Source organism: Ylistrum balloti, unplaced genomic scaffold (assembly GCF_031769215.1).
Source record: "Ylistrum balloti isolate Yb309-2 unplaced genomic scaffold, AGI_CSIRO_Ybal_v1 Utg369808, whole genome shotgun sequence".
NCBI lineage: Eukaryota > Metazoa > Mollusca > Bivalvia > Pectinida > Pectinidae > Ylistrum > Ylistrum balloti.
Genome location: NW_026781982.1, coordinates 2,395,786 through 2,414,036, shown reverse-complemented (window position 1 = coordinate 2,414,036; position 18,251 = coordinate 2,395,786). Strand labels below are relative to the sequence as shown.

Genomic DNA, 18,251 nt, shown 5'->3' with positions numbered 1-18,251 from the left:
TTATATTCCATAGCGAAATAGCTGACAATAGCCGCTAGGTTTTTCGTCTCGGGTTTCCGGAAGTAAAGAGAACCCATGGCAACGCATTAGAGATAGAAATACGACACGTACTTTTCCTGTCTGAGACATGGTCGCTATCAAGAGTTGGTTTCCCTTGAAGGCCACCTAACACCTGTCGAACTGTTGGGTTACGTAATGCGCATGCGTGTACATTGTGCGTGTTCACTAAGGAAACCGCAGATGTGACTGCTAGATTTGTCGGATAAGACTAGAGAATGCCACTTTAAGCGGGTTTAGAGTATACATCTCAGTATTGATTTCTCATTTTGCCGACAATACTAGCTGATTAACAGTCCTACTTCAGGTGACAAATCCTCATCAACGCCACAGTGAAATACACGTCTATACAAAAACCGCATATTTTTAAATCAGCTCATAAACAAAGCTTTGTTTCAGTCCTCGGTCTGTTTAGGAAGCCTCGACACGTAAACCAATCATTTTCACATTATTGATTTCGCCATGAACTGTTAAAGAATTTAAATAATTGAGAACGAAAACATGTTTAAATGTGAACGCATTTTACATATTAAACATTGTACTATTGATTAAATATAGATGTCGTTAATATTATTTCTGTGAAGTGCTTTGAAATTATTGATTTGAACATGAACATTTTTTTTCAAAGCTTTAAGGCATTCTTTACATGGCGTTGGATGTTTGGAATAAAATTAATGTATTTTACTTGGCTATTATTTGTATTGTATACTACAGCCGTAAATCATGTTAGCATGTCACCGAAGACAAACACCCAAATTCAATTCTGCTATATCAGGTGCTTTAATTTTGTTAACGTATGACCTTTGAACATTAATACAGATTACCTTCAATACTACAGTACCTAAACGCTCAATTACCGTGGCGCGGGGTCCCTTAAACGTTCCTTCACACTGCCCAGGAAACAAGTCAATGCCCCTGGAAGAAGGTGCCTCTCCTACCTGGGATCAGTATACAAGGGAATGTACACTCAGTGTATCGGGCTTCAACGCTCACTCGGGTTACCAGACAAATATCTTATCTAAGTTATTGGGATGACCTTGGGTGTGCTGAGATGCCTTTGAGAGGGAAACCGAGCTCGGCCATTTGTTCTCATCAGACACTTCTTTATATCTCAGCGCCCTGGTTACCTTGACATGGTATTTACGTCGTTTTGTCTGCCGTATCCTTGGTTATCACCCTACTGTGTCTCATTAGTAGTTACGTAACACAACATCGCGTGTCCTTGAACGGCCAAGCACTATACTACTGAAACGTGGGGTGGGTGTGTCACGATTTCTTACTTTGAATCTCTTTTGTCAACACCGGAAGTTGCTCGGACATGATCAATAATCGCCTCCGCTCTGTCACAAATTAAAGATTACAAACATATCTGGACTCAGATTGGTCACGATCGTTCAAATTTTGTCACAATAAGTTCATCTCGGTTACAGTCATCTTGGGTCAGCCACGGTTGTAGCAGTTTTGTCACAATCGCACGGCACGGTGGTGATTAATTCAACTATGCCTCAATCGTTTCAACTCGGTTAAAATCGTGTTAGCTCAATCGTGTCTGCTCGGTTGTTATCGTATTAGTTCCGTCACCTTCGTCAAAGCTCGACTTAATCCGTTGTCATGTCTCGTATCGATCCCATACAGAATACGGCAAGGTAATTTTACAGGATGACGACACAATACTTGGTACACACTTAATGCTATTTTATTAAAAAAATGTAATTATTTTCTTAGAACAGCTTACCGGAAGCCAGATCGATGTTATCACATTACTTCCGCGCGGCGGAAGACCTGGTTGGATAAAAGCATAGCGGGAATTTCGACTTGCTTTTTAATCCATTCAGTGAATTCATAATATCTACCGAACGTAGTTAATAAAAATGCAATTTTGGGAATTACCCGAAAAGTCACACGAATTGTTAGAATTGCGACTATGTTAGCGAATCCGTGAACGTATCATGACATACAAAAAGCTTTGTTACCATGGTAACAGAATTGCGCTTCTGGGAATATATCACCGGAGGCAAAATGTCAAGAGAACATTATGGGATATAATTTCGGTCTCTTTAGGAACGTTGACGGTCACGTGACAATTTTGGTAGGCATTTTATCTCTAGTTATTGAGTGTTGGATGTTTTATATTGAGGATGTAGATAAAGTGTGTGTTGTATGGCATTACTGTGGTGTACCCCTTTACCCTGTTGTGTTTTACCGGCTCGTAAACTACCAACAGAACATGAATATAACAAGTAAATAGATTGTCGCTTCTTGTCACAACAAATAACAAATAACAAATATAAGTATTGTACTGGAGAAAGATAAATTTAACCGTATTTATCAAATATATTGTGAATGGCGTTTCCATATGTAATGTTCCTTCTATCTATTCCGGAACTGTTAAAACCCCGAGATATCCTAGGTCTACTCTGTATTGGAGACTAGTAGGTGTACAATATTCGCCTGCTATATTCACTCGACATGCGGGGTATCAAACTGACATTTCCTGTGGACTAAATCTCATTTGACGACAAAACGACATATCTCAGTCCTTCATGCAATATTAAGACGCAGGTGTCGGCGGGACATTGGGAATAAAAAAAGCGGTCCAATGCCCGCTCCTGAAAAGAACATGCAAATTCTATTGGAAATGCATACACATACAATGCGCTGTAGAATGATGGTGTTGAGGAAGTAATTTCCTCTGCCTTTATCCGGGTTGTAGCTCATCTCTAGCCGAACAATCGAGGTTTGGTAGCGTAATACATGTCCATCATGCCTGCTTCGTGATCTAAGTATGGTTGTCACGTAACCGCCTCTCCCTCGTCCTGGATCGATTTTGTAACCGTAACATTTATCTTGATTACAATTGTGTTTCAATAAAATTTGATTAAATGCTACAGGAAAGCGACTGTATAATGCTGTATAACGATATAATCTCACTTCTAGGACAATGTGTTAGATATTTCTTATAATTTGTGTCATTCAGTTTGTGTCGAGGTTTGTTAATAAAACCTCACTTGTTTATAGCTTGTAGAGTGTTTTAATGTAGTTTTCTGGCACTCGCCATGCAATAGGTCACGAATGAGTCGGAATTCGGTTACATCGTGCGAGTCGTCGACAAATGATTTATAACGCTAAAGAAAAAAGTTACAGTTACGATCGAAAGTTTTGTAAAGTGTATGCGTCTGCACACATCAATCGACGGTCTTACTATGGGGCGTCAGAGGGGAGATAGGATACATCGATTAATGGCTTGGTTACCGTCTGGCACACAGGGAGATATAAGTGGACAGGTGTTTTGGTAACCATCTTGGATAGAGGGGAAACAGAAGGTACACGGACTATTGTCATGGTTACCATTGGGGTCAGGGAGGGATAGAAGGTACACGGACTGTTGTCATGGTTACCATTGGGGTCAGGGCGCGATAGAAGGTACACAGACTGTTGTCATGGTTACCATTAGGGTCAGGGAGGGATAGAAGGTACACGGACTATTGTCTCGGTAATCTTGAGGGACAGTAGGGGTATAGATGATAAATTAATTCGTGTCTTATGAACGGATGTAAAAGTGGGAGAAAGCACAGTAAAAACGATGACGTTAAAGAGTGAAAAAAATGTAAAACCAGCCATGGAGACCAAGTTCAAACCAGAAGCGGTGCTCGGCGTATATACATAACGTATTTTACCGCTACGGATTTCGTGTTTGAGATGGTGGTCTTTTGTCGCTGGTATTTGCTTTGGCTTTCACAGTTATATGTAAACACCTATCAGTTTGACAGCTCAAGTGGGCTGTACCTGGACATATTGAGTAAGTCAGACGTGATACGGTACACCTAACACACAGACCGATAGGTATATCACACAGATCCATAACGATGTCATATTCATCCTATTCCGCTTATTTTCCTGACGAATAGAGATACATATTGTTTAAGTTTTCTCGTGTTTCCTCGGATAGGAGGAGCACCTGTGTGTTTCTTATGAAGGACCCCTGAGAGTGCTGCCTCGTTCTCTGAGAATCCGACTACTTATCCTCCCAACCGTTATATTTCAACAAAATCCGTCAAGGATCGTTTGACCTCGAGTCGTGACGGAATTAAAAGAGATATGGCCCTTTTGAACATCTCGCAATTCATCGTCTTTTCGCCTTTAATGCTTACTGATACTCAAAACGAAAATGAAATGTTTTTAAACAGATTCCTAGTAAAATAACAAAATCCTTTAATCCCTTGGTCTATATATGCCGGAGAGGATATCGATGTGACAGTTTCAGGACAAAAGACAGTAATGTCAGTCTTGGCTTTAGTTTACTTACAAAGATGGCTGATATGACACGTCACTCCTTGTAACCATAGTTACAGCAGTGTCAGAAAGATCGTCTAACTCTCTCTAGATATCAAAACACAAGTAAAAAGTACATTAAAGCAAAATTTATCGCGCATGTATGATTTTCACTTCAGTATTTTAAAAAAATCCGATGACGCACACATCCACAACATATAGTGAAGCCTGTGTAATGGAATAGCATCGTTCAGCACAAGCGTGTAATGGTAGATGTCTTTTCGAGTCACATATACCCAGAATACTGAACATTTAAAGATTTCCCGTCCATCATACAAGCCTTCTAAAACCATAACCATGGCATGAAGACGCAAAATTATCAAATAGTGGAGTGACAAAACTCTATTGAAGAAGTCAACTTAGTGTCGCGTCATGTGCCGTTCTGAGTGCATCACGGGCAACAGGTGAAAACTTTGTTTTTATAGGTAGGTATAATGACGACTGCATATTAAATGTACGTGTCTAGGTTCTGAATGGTTATGTAATGGCCGCGCCCGCCAGTGTGAAAATTTAATATGTCGTTCTATGGCCCAGGACAAAGGATTTCCCCTTTGATTCTCGGCTCTTGTCTCTGTGCTGCAGACAAACTTATTGACCAAATAGAATTAGCGACGATTCACTAATGGTTTACAACAATCTTACTGCTATAAGCTTCAGTGGTTCGCGGTGTGACCCTTTGAGTATAGACCACAGGGCCTTGTGACTTAACAATAAAACAGTATCGTTTAATGCCGGAAAGTAAGAAATTGTATGTAAGCATTCACTGTTCCTCATTGTCAACAGGTGCCGAACACAGGACATGGCAAAACGGAACCTGTACTATTAATATTTTTGTGTCATTTAGAACGCTCCCTATTATGTTTCATAAGGACAGAATACGTCAAGCAATGCCTAATTTACTTTCCACTTATATATAATTTATTGAAATCAAAAATGAATATATAGACCTTCTTCCCAAGCGTTCAATATCCATTCAATAAATTGTATTCTTTAAATAGAAGAAAAAGAAACATGATTTGTCTTGTCAACCCATAAGTATCAAGTGATTCGTTTTAAGCTTCCACAGAACACTGTTTAATACCAGGCCTTTGCGAGATACATGACCTTGTCAAGAACCCCCTAGACCCGAACGGTTGCTTTTGGTGGGGTAATATTAATGTGCTGTGTGTCTAGTGTTTGTACAAACATCACGTTTAGGTCATAATTCACTTAGTAAATATATATAGATTCTGAAGCACATGTATACAGTTTACACTGTCAGAGGGAAGTCCTAAAATCTCTTTAAGTAAATAATTCTCAAGGTTTAATGTACCTTAAACCAACCTGTTTTTATTATTGAATTATATACGTGGTTTAACATGTAGCTAATAAAATTGTTTGTCAAAGTAATATTATGTGAATATTAAATATATTGGAGTTAGTGGAAAACATCGATTTCGTCGCGTTATGATAATATAAATTAAAGTGAGGTTTTCAATAGATGTGATAGGTGTTTATTAGTCTGGGTTGGCTACGTCCGATAATTGATGTAAATTCAGTGCATGTTCAGGATATTGTCAAACGCCGAAGGATGCCGAAATGTCATGTTCCTACTTTGTCAAGAAAGCTCTGCCGCTGCACCCTCCAAGACATCATCGTCAACCCGAGCTGCCGAGAGCGCAGTAGGGTACGTTACCGACTTTAATTACCGACAAGTCGTGCAGGTTTTGTGATGAATTGTCAGTATGCCAAACAAAGAATCAATAGCCAGTTATACTGCCTACTTATACAACAAGGAAGAAAAAAAATATTCAATGACGCATGTTCAATCGATGCTGCATCTTGTGAGGCTGTAACTGGTACATGTATACCCTACATTTTATTTTGAAGTGATTTTCTATCGGGAAAAGAATGTAATGTTTCGCTCATATCTATTACTAAAGTAAAACATTTTGTCTCGTCTATCTCGCCATTCCTTGTGAGAATCTTGGTCGCGAGTTACGGAAATACGGGTTTGGCTGGGACAAATGGAACGAGCACGATTTGGAATCGATGTGAGGTTTTAGAGCTAAAATGCACGTATTCGGCGCTATATCAGTTACCTTCTTTCTTAAGCGACCAATTTCATTTAAAAGGATTCAATCTCAATCCTTCTTTTTCATTTTGAAATGGGTATTGGAAATCGAAGTCTCATGTTTTGCGATTTAGCTTCAGTCAGTAAAAATAATGACTAGTCACAATGTTTATGTTTTCAATTTCACATTAAATAAGCTTCATAGAGGTGTTATTGTTTGTACTTTATATTTGTCAGGGATCATTGCCTGTTTGGTATATTGGTATATACATATTTAGCAAACTTTCCGTTATATAATATTAATTTCTTATTGCTTAATTGTAACACGGAGTTATCCGCAACAAATTATACCCCAGTTACTGTAATGAATACCATTGACTGACCTTCAGATGGCATAAACCGCGCCAAATGTTTTTCAGCTTCGTGTGGGAGTGCTCTGCTGATTGACTAAGCTCCCGTCAGAAAACATTTCATCTTTTTCGGAAAGTGGTACGCATTGTCTAAGCATAAACGAATCTGGCATTTTCTTTACGGACAACAATAAAACTCGGAGAGTCTAAGTAATTCTATTTCCGGAGTTTTCTGCCCATACAAACAAATCTAATTCCTGATGGATGACCGTGTCTGTCCCAGAAACTGTTTGCCAATTATCGTATCCAAGCGACCACGGTCAGGTCGATACCGACCTGCAGAGCTACATATGTCCAGACGATTATTTTACGCATTGCGAAGTAAATTGTATTCAATATCAGATTTGTGTTCGAAATACATTTAGTATTATTTGCGATATATTTTCTGATAAAGTGATCCAAATCTTTCATATACAAGCTAGAAGTATCAGAAAAAGATGTTTACAGTTCTGTCTGTTTGTCCTCTCTCTCTCCCCCGGGTTTTTCGCCGTTAAAGGACGGACACGTGACCACACTGATGTTATCGTGTTAATATCGTGCATTGCAGGCCATTAAAAAGCCCATTAAATGCATATTAAACGACACGCGTGCCAATAAAGAAAGATACAATAGTACACAAGGTCAACAGTATTGCCTGTAACAAATAACTGGCCCGGAGTTATTTCTGCGTTTGTCGTTTAACGTTTAATTATTTTGCCGGAAGTGTTGAAGTAGTGGCAGGAAAATTGGGAAAGGAACAAAGAGCGAAAAAGCTGCAGAACATTAGTATTGAAATGCGAAGGGAATTGCTTTGTTTAATGATAATAAAGATGGAATTTTACGTCAAGTATTGAAAATATCTTTGTTTGGTTAAAGAGAGACTGGCACAAGGCACCAAAGACTTGCGTACGAATTCGTTCATCTCCACTTTACATGGAGATTTCATGAAAGCTTTGCCGTTGTAAACAGAGCTGTGTTTCGCAACCACATTCCTTTAACGAGCATTGTGCGTGATGCGCCATTCCAGCACCCTCGCTCCATTCTGCTACTTTTCGTTTTATCACAGTATATGGCATTTGACAATTGAGCTCCAATAGATAGTCCGTTTGAAAATTTCTCATCATAATAACTGGCATTCTTCAGACAAAATCGATAGACGCCTACCAATAACCATTGTCTCGGGCGCGAGGGTCCGACACTACCAAGAGACATCTCTGGAATGCTCGTTGAAGTACTCCTTGCGTAACAGTATTGTTGTGGCTTGACTAGTATTGACAGCTGTTTAGTCCTTCCAAATAAAGCAATATTTTATAGAATCAAACCCTCCTTTCAAGTTATCGTCAAGACATCAACTGAAGAAGAAATATCCTAGAAACCATCAGGGTTCGAACCCTTTCAGGAGTTTTTTGTCCATGGCACGTCTCCCCTTCGGATTGAATCTAATGGTATATGTACACGTGTCTATCTTATGGAAGATTACATTGTAGAAAGCTGCGGTTTTTGGAAGATTTACAATTTTACGTCCAAAAATGAGTTGAAAACACACCAAACTCTCTAAATATTTATCTAGAGCACGTGCCTAATTCACCCATAATTGATCATTAACATTGACATTTATAAAATGCGTCCCGTAATTCCAAATAACGATGTTATTGAGGTGAATGAAATTGACAATGTTGTCACTTGTCTTATCACTTACCGGGGTAGTTGGGCCAACTTTGTGTTGTGTATAACCGTTCGTGTTAGAGATTTTAATTTGAAGTCGTGGTGTCGGCACGTGTTCTTGTTTTGACGTCAATATCTGTACATGGAGATCGACATTTTTAGTCTCCAATGCGACTTACCAATATCAATCACTATAAAAGGCCCGCTGATAAATCTCGTAAATTTCTCCATCGATTCAGATGTTTACTTTTATCTTCTAAAGAACTACATGTCATATTAAAACTAGATAATTGCTATCGCCTGTTTCTTTTATGGAAAATAGTCATTCTTCAACAAGCATTGGTCGCCATGACAACTTCATGTATTCCCATCAATCATTGAAACAATAGACCATTGTTTCTTGTGTTAGTGTATCGATTCTGCATCTGGTGCAACTAATTCCCGCGATTCTGTCTGTACATGATTTCCGTATTCTCTCCACACGACGACTGCTGCTCTCAAACTCCATTCTCTCTCATCGCAATTCTGTTCGTACAATGATATACTTCATCCTCTCTGCTCGCAGTTATGTCTGTACATGCTTTCCTTGTTCTCTGTACATGTCGACCGCTACTCTCAAACTCCACTCCCTCTCCTACATAATTTCCATACCCCCTCCCCTAGACAATTTGCTGTTCTTTAAGTCCCGGAAAGACGTCACACAGCGGATGGATCCAATAGGAAATTACATTCCTTATGAAAGAATAGAGAATAGCCAAATATGGATTTATGTCAACTAGAAACCACAATGGTAGAATTAGTAGCCGCTTAATGTATCAAAACCCTGGTCACTGTCTGAAGTCGATAGCTCCTACTGAAGTTTTAGAAATACATGCTTTGTAAAGTATATCTCATTGATCTAAAACTTCCTTACAGGATCGTTTTGTTATTAAAATTCTATCAGCCCACATTACAAGGATTACAAGTTATTATAGGACATGATAATTAAGTACTATTTTCAAAATAAATACCGCGTTCGGGCAAAATAAAAGCTGTTTTGAGGAAGACAAATTCTGAAAAGAATTTCAATTGATCAGATTGTCCATGTTAGTGTGATATGTCAGTGAGATGGCACTATAAAATCAAATGCCTTTCGTCACAAATGAGAGACCACCGTCATACCACGATGCATGTAGCTGTTGTAAAGACAAAAAACTTTACAAATTATTAACGAATAGGAAATTCTCAAAATGAAAATATAAAAAAAATTCAGTCTACGTGAGTAATTGGAAATTTCTACCCGGAATAATGCCAATTAAAAATGTCACGATGACGTGTTAGATTGATATGATGCCATTGAGATTTTAAATGTAGGCTAACTTGTGCTATCTCTTCCTTAGATACGAATTTCATATAGTCTGGTCGCTGGTTTTACTTTTTATCTGGTCACTGTGTTTATTTTATCTGGTCGCTGTGTTTATTTTATCTGGTCGCTGGTTTTAATTTTTATATGGTCGCTGTGTTTATTTTATATGGTCGCTGTGTTTAATTTTTATATGGTCGCTGTGTTTATTTTATCTGGTCGCTGGTTTTACTTTTTATCTGGTCGCTGTGTTTATTTTATCTGGTCGCTGGTTTTACTTTTTATCTGGTCGCTGTGTTTATTTTATCTGGTCGCTGGTTTTACTTTTTATCTGGTCGCTGTGTTTATTTTATCTGGTCGCTGGTTTTACTTTTTATCTGGTCGCTGTATTTACTTTTATCTGGTCGCTGGTTTTACTTTTTATCTGGCCGCTGTGTTTGCTTTTTATCTGGTCGCTGTATTTACTTTTTATCTGGTCGCTGTGTTTATTTTATCTGGTCGCTGGTTTTACTTTTTATCTGGTCGCTGTGTTTATTTTATCTGGTCGCTGGTTTTACTTTTTATCTGGCCGCTGGTTTTACTTTTTATTTGGTCGCTGTGTTTATTTTATCTGGTCGCTGTGTTTACTTTTTATCTGGTCGCTGTGTTTATTTTATCTGGTCGCTGGTTTTACTTTTTATCTGGTCGCTGTGTTTACTTTTTATCTGGTCGCTGTGTTTATTTTATCTGGTCGCTGTGTTTATTTTCATCTGGTCGCTGTGTTTATTTTATTTGGTCGCTGTGTTTGCTTTTTATCTGGTCGCTGTGTTTATTTTATCTGGTCGCTGTGTTTATTTTATCTGGTCGCTGTGTTTATTTTATCTGGTCGCTGTGTTTATTTTATTTGGTCGCTGTGTTTGCTTTTTATCTGGTCGCTGTGTTTATTTTATCTGGTCGCTGTGTTTACTTTCATCTGGTCGATGTGTTTATTTTATCTGGTCGCTGTGTTTACTTTTATCTGGTCGCTGTGTTTATTTTATCTGGTCGCTGTGTTTACTTTCATCTGGTCGCTGTGTTTATTTTATTTGGTCGCTGTGTTTGCTTTTTATCTGGTCGATGTGTTTATTTTATTTGGTCGCTGTGTTTACTTTTTATCTGGTCGATGTGTTTATTTTATTTGGTCGCTGTGTTTGCTTTTTATCTTGTCGATGTGTTTATTTTCATCTGGTCGCTGTGTTTATTTTATCTGGTCGCTGGTTTTACTTTTTATCTGGTCGCTGTGTTTACTTTTTATCTGGTCGCTGTGTTTATTTTATCTGGTCGCTGTGTTTATTTTATCTGGTCGCTGTGTTTGCTTTTTATCTGGTCGATGTGTTTATTTTCATCTGGTCGATGTGTTTATTTTATCTGGTCGCTGTGTTTACTTTTTATCTGGTCGCTGGTTTTACTTTTTATCTGGCCGCTGTGTTTACTTTTTATCTGGTAGCTGTGTTTACTTTTTATCTGGTCGCTGGTTTTACTTTTTATCTGGCCGCTGTGTTTGCTTTTTATCTGGTCGCTGTGTTTACTTTTTATCTGGTCGCTGTGTTTGCTTTTTATCTGGTCGCTGTGTTTACTTTTATCTGGTCGCTGGTTTTACTTTTTATCTGGTCGCTGTGTTTACTTTTTATCTGGTCGCTGTGTTTACTTTTTATCTGGCCGCTGTGTTTACTTTTTATCTGGTCGCTGTGTTTACTTTTTATCTGGCCGCTGTGTTTGCTTTTTATCTGGTCGCTGTGTTTGCTTTTTATCTGGTCGCTGTGTTTACTTTTTATCTGGTCGCTGTGTTTATTTTATCTGGTCGCTGTGTTTACTTTCATCTGGTCGCTGTGTTTATTTCATCTGGTCGCTGTGTTTATTTTCATCTGGTCGCTGTGTTTATTTTATCTGGTCGCTGTGTTTATTTTATTTGGTCGCTGGTTTTACTTTTTATCTGGTCGATGTGTTTATTTTATCTGGTCGCTGTGTTTACTTTTTAAATGGTCGATGTGTTTATTTTATCTGGTCGCTGTATTTACTTTTATCTGGTAGCTGTGTTTACTTTTATCTGGTCGCTGTATTTACTTTTTATCTGGTCGCTGTGTTTACTTTCAGGAGGCATTTTTTATTTCATAAACCCGGAAAATACGTTAATCAACATATTAATTAAGTGTGATGGTCATTATTTGCCTCTACTGTTTTATTTCTAAAGCTGTATTTAAAAGTGTTATTTACTTTTGTATCTTCGTTTTAAAACTCGTTTAACTATAGTCGAGATCCTTCCCAGTAGAAGTGGTTTGTGAGACAGAAGTGGGACTGAGACTATGTGTCTAGAAGACAAGGGTGGACGGCAATTGTAAGACAAAAGGAAGGCTGGATGCGACAGGCACGTTATTGGTATCGGACTTTGATGGTGAAGCAACCGGATAACGTGTTTAGATTGTATCGTAAAAATACGGTAAATTAAGTAACGGAGAGGTGTGCATCAAACATCAGGACAGGCTGATATCATACTAAAATTCACATTTGAAGTTTTAAAAAATTACGATTAATGACAGCTTTTGGTCGTAATCAGAAACAAATGAAGGGTCGACCTTTCTGACGAGTACGGAGCCTTGTGCTGAACACTGATGGCGTCAAGTGGGAACCTAATTGAAACAGTGTCACAGCCAACTCAATCCCCGCCTCATTAACACGCGAGCCAGTCTCGTTTGTTTGGCCTTTTGTTTATGCTGATGGTATTAGGGATTCCTTGTTTGTCACTGTCACCGCGACGTTTTGAAGCTGTGACAGTCAGCAAGATGTAAGAGGGATTAGGGATTTCAAAGAGCCTCACTGATGATGATGCCAAAGAGATTGTTTTTTCCACAATGGAATTCCTTCATGAAATTGCTTTATATATTGAATAGTGCTTGATTTCAGACAATCGCGACAAAGAATAGCCATTTTGCAGTCTTAAGAAAATATGTTTAATTTCACAGTCGGATCTCATGCCAGACAATGTACTACTGCCATGCACATCGACAGGCAGATCAGTGCCGCGCATTACCGATGAATACACTATCCTTCAATAGTTACACTATTATTTGTAGGGAGTTCGTAAAATAAAATGAATGACTTTTTTTTTTTGCATGAAAAGGTCACCACAGCAGAAATGGGCTGTATGGTTCCGGAGTCAGGAAAATGTTTTACACAAAGCTAAAGGTCATAGGTCTCTAAATGCACTAAGTAAATCTAGTGCTTTTATGTGTTTTGGTTGGTCGTTTATCAGTGTTATGTATATGTGTGCGTTACTCACCAGGGAGAACGTGCTAATAGACTTTCTGGTTTTCTTTTGGTGTTCACGAGACGAGGTGGCGCATGCTTCACGTTTCAGTTGAGAGTCCGGCAAATAACCTTGGTCAATGTTATCACGGTCTGCCTATTTCTTCAGTTTAAAAATGTATTTAAACTTCACTAGTAAAGTTGAACATAACAGAGGACAAAATTGTTTACGAAATCACATATATAAAATGTTACTCCCTGAATTATGTTTGTTTCTATTAAGATAATTATGTAGTCCCTTTCAGTGTATTTAGGGTCTAGACCGAAAATATCTGTCTCTGAAATGATGATGGAATGTCAGTATTCAGCCGTGAAAAATTGGGATTTTTTTTTTCGTATCACAGACAATGGGGTTTGTTGATTAGTGTCTAAGACATGTAGTGTTGTAGTCTCATGTTGATATAAAAGTCACTAAAACTGCATTAATGTTTCTCTATATATTGAAACCAATCGACAAATACCTTCTGTCGAATGATTCAGCCTTACATATTATTCGGTATTTCGCATCTAACTCCGATCGGACTCGATTTCTTAGTCATATCCGGATATAATGTAACTCAGTCCAGATCCATATTCTACTTTGAAATGTTGGAAGTTTAACATGTTCGCCATGCTTTCACACAAAGCACGTGGGTTTGTCTAGATGAGTTCAGCACCTATTGACAATAATGATGGGGTCAGAATGCTCTGTACATGGAGGCTTAGTTAACCAGCTATATCATGGCACCCAGACCGCCTAACCAGACCCGTATTGTAAGTCATTGGTCCCAGTATATACAGAGTTGTGACCCTTTGTTACGTTTTGATGAGTTTGGTTGGAGTTACTGTTTTTCACGTTGTGTTTGATACAAATCATTATATCATTTTCATTTTAAAACATTACCTTTTAAAATGATTTAAAGGAGATTGAAATACAATTTATAGACAAGAAAAATACATCTGTTATAATTAGTATCTCTATATCCGTGGTATAGGTTTTGTGTAAAGAAAGCGACACCTCAAAGACACGCTATTTAATACAGGAAGCTGTTTTATTTCATTGTTTCAAATTTTCCCAATTTATATAAAAATTGAAACATCACAAACATGTTCCTCGTAAAGAGAACTTTATTTGTTTACATTATCAATATTATTTTCTCCACTACTTTTTCCCCTGAATATATCCATCCTCAAAAAGAAAACCTCGAAAATAATATTTACCGTATAAAATCTAAAAAAAATCTCTGTATCAGTCGATCTACAATGAGAATGGACACATTGGAACAGAGTTACTAAATATATCAACTACGGTAAATTTGATATGCAGCTCGGTAGACCTTAATAATGTATGCCTTTCAGATGTGAAAAGGCTGAGCAGGATTAACTGTAGAGGAAATCAAAGTGTATTGTGATACTTCCAGTAATGCAACATATTATATTAATGGTGTTTACTCTACCAGATTACAGATTAAAACGCATTCGGTACTTTCCCCTTCAATTACAACTCAGTAAAAATGTCCACATTGTGAATAAAGATTTTAATCAATTATATAATATAAATGATAAATTGACAGTTTAAAACCACATTTAAATGAAAATCTGAACAATCAGTTTTATATTTCGGATCAATATTTAGATGAGATGTCATTTAACAAAATCAATCAAGCAATTTATTTGTGTACGGTAGGTTGATTTTTATATTGGCTGTGTTGACAGATAGGTAATATATATTGAATGTACTTGTCAACTTCAGTTGGCGGATATTTAAATGTTTTGTGTACCCAGACTAACTTATATAAATAAATAGAAAGTTGGGCTACCGTACGTCTCTCACTAACCTTAGCAACGCCAAAAATCGAGGGTCCAGAGGGGTGTCCTTCCTGTCAATTAATGCAAGGTTCCATTATCGCTCTTGTCTTAGACGTAAATTCGACAACCCGTATCATCAGAAATTTAACACAAACTTCTGCTAATAACATTTTTATGGCAGTATATATATGTTTAATGCGTTGATTCATTTCTTGGGAGTTGGCGTGTCACTGGTGAAACTTTCAAGATATTTTAACACTCACCCGTACAGGCAAAAACCACAAAACTGATTTGATCTTATTCATACCACAAATTAAGATATCGATATAAAATATCGACCCCTATCTGTTTCTAAACCCTGATCTCCCTGTAATGATACTTTACCAGTCAACATATAGTGGAAACTCTGTACATAATTTACTGTAATAGATCGGTAGCTTCCCCAATGTATAACACCATGACCATCTGTACAAATATTGAACCTGGTCCTGTCGGAAAACATGTCCGTGAATCTCATTTAGTCAGCAATTATTGGGAATATTCAAACCCCCCCCCCCCCCCCAACCTCCTCCCTGAAAAAAAGTTTACATTGGCAGTAGTGAAATTGTAATTACACTTAATCAATGATGATATTCTATACCACAATGTTCTGCACGGTCCTCTGTGATTATTCCTTGTTTACATATTACCATCTGTTGTGGTTTTCATGCCAAAATGGACACACGATGACTAATACTGTGGGGTTACATTATGTCTGATAACACGCTACGTAATATTGGTAATTTTGGATCACAAATCACTTGGGAAATTCCTTGTGTTCGCGAGAAGTCATCACAATGTACGGGTAACACGCTACGTTTAAGAAAACTTAAAACTTGAGACAATCTCTTATAGCTGTTATAAGTATATTTATCATGTTAAACGTTACAAAAACACAAAACTATTTGTTGTACTAAAACTTATATGGTTCAATTAATAATTGATGAGATCATTAAAATTCCTCTTCGTAGATTACGAATTCATAAGAAAAAAACAAAAATTGGCCATTGTTTTTTTATTAGACTGGTAAAATAACATATAATGTGAGGGATATATTTTGATGACCTTTGTTGCTCGATTCTGGTATGAGATGAGCTCCCTGTGTGGTTTTCAAAATACCCGATAGACACATAAAATATCATCATCCAATCCTGGCTGTTGTGATCAGTATGGGACTGTAGGATTGCCTATAAAACAATGATCAATACATTCTATACATCATGTAGCAGTAAAACCAATTATCAATACTACATAACAGAAAATGTCACACTAGGATAGCTGATATGTTTAATGTCAATTTAGTATCACATGTCACTATATCATATCTACCAGAAATAAGTTTGATATACGATATAAGTAATGATAAGTAATGATATACAACATAAGTAATTGAAGTAATGATATACAACATAAGTAATGACATACAACATAAGTAATGATATACAACATAAGTAATGACATACAACATAAGTAATGACATACAACATAAGTAATGATATACAACGTAAGTAATGACATACAACATAAGTAATGATATACAACATAAGTAATGACATACAACATAAGTAATGACATACAACATAAGTAATGATATACAACATAAGTAATGACATACAACATAAGTAATTACATACAACATAAGTAATGACATACAACATAAGTAATGACATACAATATAATTAACGCAGTGTAATCTTAATAAGAGAAATGAATGTTTTTTTAAAAATCAGTTTTAATTCTTTTTCTCGAGTACCTATTTTTGTGTTCTCCAGTCACCATACGAAATGTCATCTGGATTGTTTCTAGAGTTATTGCCCTTTGATTTAAGAAATTCAGAAATCTTTCATATATTTGTTATCCTGTAATTCTAATTTGGTGACCCTTTATTTTCTAGGTGACGAACCTGTACGACTTTTTCCAGGATGATTCTGTGTTCATAGCTTACGGTCCGGAGAGATTTTCCGCTGATGACTTTGATCTGGACGACAATGGTAAACATATCCATTTTCTTCTGTTTTTACCAATAGAACAAAAACTTCACCTTGCACAGGAAGTACAATTTTGTTATTTAGAACTTATATCACAGAGTCGTGTGAACCAGAAATGCCTACATAAAATTACTGATTTAATCGCATTCTATGCATTAACCATATTTATTTGTTAATTAATCAAATCGACCCATTTTTTGCAATTCAATTGGAAAGTATAAAGACAACCTGCTATAAACCTCTAACCAGCTGTGATATTATCTTTTTATCTGGTGGAAGCACTTTGTTAAATATGTACTTTGTTTTAAGATAAAGGTTATATTTCTGATCGTTGTTATCACGTTCAACAATTTAGATTTTTTTGACGAAAATGAACTTCATGACCCTAGGATATGAGAACCTCTAGCTCCCAACTGAATGACATTTATGTAAATGTGTTGATATAATGTTAAAGTGATCCAGCCATTTAAATCCAGAGGGTCACATGGAATCTAAATTGAATTTTATCGTTCAATTATAGACCAATCACATAATGTTAAATATCCTACAGCTGTAGGTGATTGATCTATCAATGGTATGATCATAAGTGTTGTTAAACAGTTTTCTGGTTCACAATCACTGAATATATAACATATCGTTTTATCAATGTATTTATAGTTTGTTGTAGTAACTCACACTGCTTATATATCAGTAGATATCAGCTCACATTTTACAAATATTCAGAAACATCCAACTTTCTCATTTTTTAAAAATCAGGACACGATGAATATTCCGTTTACCAACAACGAGCTTGTCAACCCCGTCCTTCCCAGTAAGATAAGACACTCGGAGACATGCTGAACGTTTTGTAGTGTGCACACTGTACATTACCACTCCAATGTCTTACATATAATAATTTTCATATTTGTCATTCTTTTTTTTTGATTTCCACAATTTTACCAAGTTTAATATAATTAATTAATATTTCTTGATTTGTATTTATGTATATATATGTGTGTAACAATCATTACAGGGAAGAATATGCTCCAAAAAAAAGAAGGTATCAGAATTTGTTTGATTCTAACTGCCTAACTCTCTAACACAGATTATAACATTGATATATTAGTTAAAAAGGGGATCATTTACCTAAATATCTTCGTCAACTCTGAATGGTAGTACTACAAAATACCAAACTTTAAAAATATATATATTTAGAAAAATTATCAAAAGATTGAACAAAAAATTATCAGAGAATATAGACAGTATTGACGTTTTTATAGAGACTGATATTTTATATC

General features: G+C 36.7%; 1 protein-coding gene across 1 annotated transcript in view; it reads left to right on the top strand.

Annotated features, from left to right (window-relative positions):
* Positions 1-18,251, top strand: part of LOC132544749 (serine/threonine-protein kinase DCLK1-like) — a 46,640-nt gene that overhangs the window by 8,944 nt on the left and 19,445 nt on the right. The window contains exons 3-4 of the mRNA XM_060208399.1: positions 16,881-16,977; positions 17,987-18,013. Of these exons, the coding sequence (XP_060064382.1) occupies positions 16,881-16,977; positions 17,987-18,013 (124 nt within the window). The remainder of the gene's footprint in view (positions 1-16,880; positions 16,978-17,986; positions 18,014-18,251) is intronic.